Here is a 5,932-nt window from a genome sequence, read left to right as displayed (position 1 = left end):
AGACATGTCTGTAAGTTTCGTCGTAAATCACCTTCGTTAGTGAAAGCCACGAATCCAGCATTTCCACGACAGAATGAAATTTGTTGGTTACCATCGGACCACCATTCTTTGATAGTTGTACCTAATGTGGCATTCTTGAATCCTACCATGTTGTAGATTTGACGCCATCTGTGCTCACAAACCCAGCCATTTCCACAAGTGTCATCATCCTTGATCGATGGAGATACTATGTTTCCGTTTCCGTCTTGAGGAGGCCCTGAAATCAAATTTTTACAGTAAGGAAGGAAATCTTGGTGTTCCCATAGAGCTTTTATTGTCGAAATCATCAAATAATTATTATTTTTATTTTATTTAATTCTATCGTTCGTTATTTGGACGATCTTATGATGATGATGATGAAAGTGTTATGCAAAAGAAATGACTGAAAATATTTTATTATATCTAACTATTAGCTACTTAGGGCTCTAAATTTGGAAAATCAAAAAGTGAAAATAACCATACAAATTATTTGACCGAATCGTCGACTTTCGTACCACTTTTACAATATTTCAAACCATTTAAATATATAATACATCAACAACTTTGATTTTGGTTTATTAACTGAACATACCTTGATCACTGTCGTCAAAGTAGAAACTAGACATGACTCTGGTGACTCCATAAGGATGTGCCAACATGAAGGCAATTGCCATTTTGTACTGTTTTGCAGTTTTGTACGTTAAAATATTTTCACCGCCGGCACCATGGCCTCTTTGGTTATCGTGATTATCGACGAAAACGAAAGCATTTAGTCCGGGAACAAGTCCCCATTCTTCTCCCCAATTCTTTAAATAAGTTAGTTTATCTTTACCCCGAAATACGCGTCCTATTTCGGCACTGTATTTAAACTCTGTTACAGTTCCCAAGTCTGTATATTCGGTAGACTTAACTGCTTCGCCTCCTGTTTAAAGAATCGTAATCAGTAGTCACTTATAGTGAAACATGCAAGACAACAAAAAAATAAACAATTGAATGCTTCAACGAAATTGTCATTTTTAAGAATAATTCAATACGTACTGAAGTACAGTAATATTTACTTTTATTGAAACGTCTAAATGTTTAGATTTTCATTCATTCTTAAAAAGAGATTTGATGTGTTACCTAAATCGATTACTTCTTGATATATAAAGGGCCTCAAATTTTCTGCGAATCCATGAGAAGTGTCGAGGTTATTTGTGGATTGATAAATAACTTTTAAATCGGAAGGCGTCATGTGTTTGGCCGCATCAAACCGAAAGCCAGCAACTCCATAGCTGATGAGTTTATTCAAGAATTCCACCATTTTCTCTCTAACGTAGCTGTTTGACTGTGTTGCACAAGACAAGGAGTTATCTTTTATACAACATTTGACCGCAAACGAGTATTGGTATAATTAATGGATAAAATGTTTTCTTTAATGAAAGGATTTAGAGATATGTTACATTAAAGAACTGAACGTTGGTAAGGTTGAAAAATGTTTGTGAAAGCAAAAGAAACAGGCGAATATAATATAAATTGGCGCAAAAAGGAGGAGCATTTAAAAGATAAATAAAGATACGTGGTTGCAGATTCCAGTTGGTGATTGTTTATACATAATTTGAGTGTTTTTGAACGGTTTTTATTAGTTCATAGTTGGATTTTAATATTTTGTAGCGTATACCACGCTGGTGTTTCCTAAAACGCGCTGTTAAGACAACAGGTAAACTACACCTGGATTCCTTTCAGCAAGTAGACATCCATATATTTAAATGGAGCATACGTAATTCTAAAATGTAGCATCGTACTACAGATGGCGTTTACCGCGGCATTTATGGTATTTTCTAAAATGCGCTGTTTAGACAGCAGGTAAAAGTTGGTCTGTGTTCTGTCGGAGCTGTCTGCGACGCGCTGATGAGATCCAAAAAGATCGAAATCGTGATACGCGTCTGGCAGTTTCGACAGAATACAGACCACTTGGAATTATTTTATTCGATTATGGTAACGTGCCTATGACGTTGAGGTTAGCTACGCCGGGATTCCTTTCAGCAAGTAGACATCCATATATTTAAATGAAGCATACGTAATCCTAAAATGTAGCATCGTACTAATACAGATGGCGTTTACCGCGCCATTTGTGGTGCTTTCTAAAGCGTATATAAGGCTTATTTTTGACCACCGAATAGATGTGAATAAAATTTAAGGATTATATTTACTAATTGAATTTTTTGCACTAAATGGATTATTAATTATTGTAGCAAATGTTAATGTAGATAAACAAAAACATCTTTCAAATCTTGTACTAGTCTTCGAACAAAAATTAATCATAATTTATCCCACTTCAGAGTTGAAAAGTGCTTTCAAAGCATGATTTGAAGTTGATTTATTTTCGAGATTAATTCATTTTGGGGCTACAATTCATTTACTATACAAAATAATAGACGTTAGTTAGTTACCTGGTCTAAATCTTTTAATCCAACAAGCTCACAGTTTCTGACATTGTATGCATCATTGTAATTGTTAACTTCGCAAGTTGAATGAAAATGCTCCGATGAATAAGGCACAGCGGGATATGATTTACTGTTAGGTGTTGCCGTACTGCCACCCGTTCCAACAACGTTATCATGGTTCGCACTCATGTCATTGAAAAGTACATCAACATAAATCCTGAACAAAATAAATATTCATGAATAAATAAATAATTTTTGAAGAAACACAAAATTGGCGATACTTTTTCAACAGATCTTGTACATGAATTTGAATTAAGTTAAGTAGTACATTATTTATATTTATTAGAGAAACGACTATAAGGTATGCTGTATTATTTATTAACTGAAGAAGTTTAGAAATTTTATTCATCTGTTTTACGAATTTGTTGATATTTCAGAGAAAATAATATTTGTCACGAAAAATTTTCAAAAATCATAAAATTAACTTAGACCGTCTTGCGGCACGTGTTATTTTTAACAGAACCTTTTTCCCCTCCTGTTTTCTCATTAAAGTGTGTCAGAAAAGAATTAATTTTAAACATTATATTGTTCATATTATACGTATGTACGTTATCTATACAATTGTTTTTTTTTTAAGTCGTCATTTGTTCAGATGTTAAGTAATCATTCATGAAAAACGTTGTTTTATATTTACGGCAGTACCTATATACAATTAACGTTCAGTTAACACAGGAAATAGAAAGTCTAATAAAATTTTATAGAATCCCTATGTGTTGTATGTAGATGCATACGTATGTAGGTATATGCATTTAGGTGAGTGAGAACAAAAAGACTCATTAACACAGGTGCCTTGGTTAGAAGCACTCTTTATGTTTTTCCACGATCTTCTCAAGTCATTCAATACTCATGGCAATCTTTTAACGAGATCTCCACGAAAGTAATGAAAGCGTACGTGGTTACATGCAGAAGAATATCTACACAGACGTACCCATGCACAAATCTTACACAGCCACCGCGTCGAAAACGAAACCGCTGCGCATGGGTCGTCATTAGTTCCAGTAATCTGAATTGATGGAACGGATCCCATAACTCATGGATTTATTTTACGTTTATTAGCACCACCTGTCCGTCCGCTAGCTCCTGAATGTCTAATTTTTTAATTTACTGTACTAAATGGACGCAGAATGCAGAACAGAAGGAACAGTTGCCGCCAGTAAATTGACAGAAGCCTAAAGTGGAAGGAACAGTTTTACGGGTTTTTGTTATAACCCTATTTCCCTTCTCCGCGTTCATTTTTTTTTCTGTTTCCAAGTGGACCGTGCACTCTCTATTAATGAAGCAATTAGTTGTCACATTTTCATGATATAACGCTAATTGCAAAGTTATTAGTAGTATTCGTTGTCGGAGCAGGTGGGAATTGGCAATCATAATCTTTATAACACATGTTTATGAACGAAAACCAATTTCTACGTACTACTGCTTCTTCGCCCATATACGGTATTCATGTGTTATATTCTAAAAATATAAAAAGTAAGAAGTTTGCACCAGGAAGCTCCTTCCTCTCAGGATTTTCTGAGGAATAGGTAGTCTGGTCTGACTCTGGGAAAATTAAAGTCAAGAAAATTCGAGGAGAAGAGTTGATGTTGTGGCTATAATACCTTAAGTAATAATTAAGTACAAAACCAATTTTCGACTACTTTGCACTTTGACCCTTTGTCTGTAAACAGGCAAGTCGGCATCGTTTGCGGTCAGCTGGTAGGTAGCTACTAGAGATGTACCGGATAGTAATTTTGTTGGGTACCGAATAACTGGGTACCACGGCAAAATCACTATGGTTAATGGTTAACGTTTTCGTTCAATTCTCCCATTAAATGTCACCCTCACCAACGTTTCAAACCACATTAAGTTCCATTAAAGAAGTCGTTTAAAATCCTAACCAATAATCATTTAATCCTTGGTTAAAGAATTTCATCGAGAAAGTTCAATTGAAACCGTTGAGATGAGCCTATAACGTTTGTAAATACTAAAAGTCTACAAGGTGACAAAAGCGTTATCGCAGTTATTGTTAATCAAAACCTGATATCCCTAGACAAAACTTTTTAGTCTCTCTCCAGTCTCTCAGTCTTTCAGAGTCTTTCAGCGTCTCTGAGAGCGTCTCTCACAATCTTTCACAGTCTCTCAGTGTTTTTATGTATCTCTTTTATGAATCTTTCGCAGTCTTTGTATGAGAGACTCGAACGATAAAATTAATTCAGAGATTCGAGTCTCTCGTACAGTGACGCTAAATAGTTTTTTTGACAGTCACTCGACAGTCTCTCTCAGCGACACCAGAGAGACTCGATGAGAGACGGAGACTCGAGTCTCGCTTTCAGAAACTCTGAGAGACTGGACATTTTTATCTCGGGATACCAACAAACGACAGAAATTGTAACAGTTCTTTCATATTGATTGAGACGAGGAAAAGTGAACACAAGAACTATATCGAAATGACAAATAATTTAGTATACTGCCTAATTCTAAACGTACAACGCTGTTAAATTTAAAACTGTTAGAAATTCTAAATTTATCATGACTTATCTACCTTTGAAAGCAGCTCTTTCTGATAACTGCTGATAACATACCCTCTGCCATTAAAGAGCAAATGTAAAGTTCCATAAGAACAATCCCGACAAATACACACACACACATATAAAGGTAATATATTTTTAAACATATATGTGTAAATCTATATAACAGTTAACATAAAAGTTTCTTCCTCATGATGCCACGGTTGTATAGTCATCATCATAAGGTCGTCAGTCCTGAGACTGGTTGGACACTCCTTCCTATCCTGCGCTAATCTTCGCATTTCTCTAAAGCTAGAGCAACTCATATCCTTAAATATTTGCGATAAGTAATCTAATCTAGGTCTACCTCTACCCCTCTTAACTTCCGTTTCTCCCTCTAATATGTCTTTAACCAGACCTTCATGTCTGACAAAATTAACCTATCTCTCCTATTTCTTATTGACTTTCATGGAGTCCCCTGTTCTCCTATTCTTTCTAATACCTCTTCATTTCTAACCTTCTCTATCCACGGTATCCTCATCATTCACCTGTAATACTACATTTCGGACGCTTCTAATCTTCACTGTCCATGTTTCGCACCCGTTCAACGCCGTGCTCCAAACATATACCTTTAACAACCTTTTTCGAATTTCTAAATTAACCATTCGCGAGCATAGAAGTGACTTCTTTTTACTGAAGGTGATTCGACCCTGCGCTATCCTCTGCTTTAATATCCCTACTGCGCCTTCTTTATTTGACTTCCTAGATATCTAAAATCGGCCACTTCATCTAATTTTTCGTCTCCTATCTTTATATTAAAATAATTGTAAAACCTAAACACTTATTTTTTTGTTACATTGTATTAATATCTGGTTTCAATTTGTAGGTAAGTGCTAATTTAATGATTAATCTCAATTTCGTTACCTTTTTTCTACTTTCTAC

The 5,932-nt window shown here is 35.2% G+C and overlaps 1 protein-coding gene across 1 annotated transcript in view; it reads right to left on the bottom strand.

The window, feature by feature from the left end:
- The window catches only part of LOC108735103 (alpha-amylase 1-like), a 23,771-nt gene that overhangs the window by 9,485 nt on the left and 8,354 nt on the right, over window positions 1-5,932 (bottom strand). Inside the window, exons 4-6 of the mRNA XM_025976129.1 lie at window positions 1,141-1,345; window positions 611-940; window positions 7-256 (exon numbers count right to left, since the gene is read on the bottom strand). Of these exons, the coding sequence (XP_025831914.1) occupies window positions 7-256; window positions 611-940; window positions 1,141-1,345 (785 nt within the window). The remainder of the gene's footprint in view (window positions 1-6; window positions 257-610; window positions 941-1,140; window positions 1,346-5,932) is intronic.

The sequence above is a fragment of the Agrilus planipennis genome, unplaced genomic scaffold (genome assembly GCF_000699045.2).
Source record: "Agrilus planipennis isolate EAB-ADULT unplaced genomic scaffold, Apla_2.0 scaffold137, whole genome shotgun sequence".
NCBI classification, from domain to species: Eukaryota; Metazoa; Arthropoda; class Insecta; order Coleoptera; family Buprestidae; genus Agrilus; species Agrilus planipennis.
The sequence above is the reverse complement of the archived record's forward strand: the minus strand, read 5'-3'. Positions and strand labels throughout refer to the sequence as shown.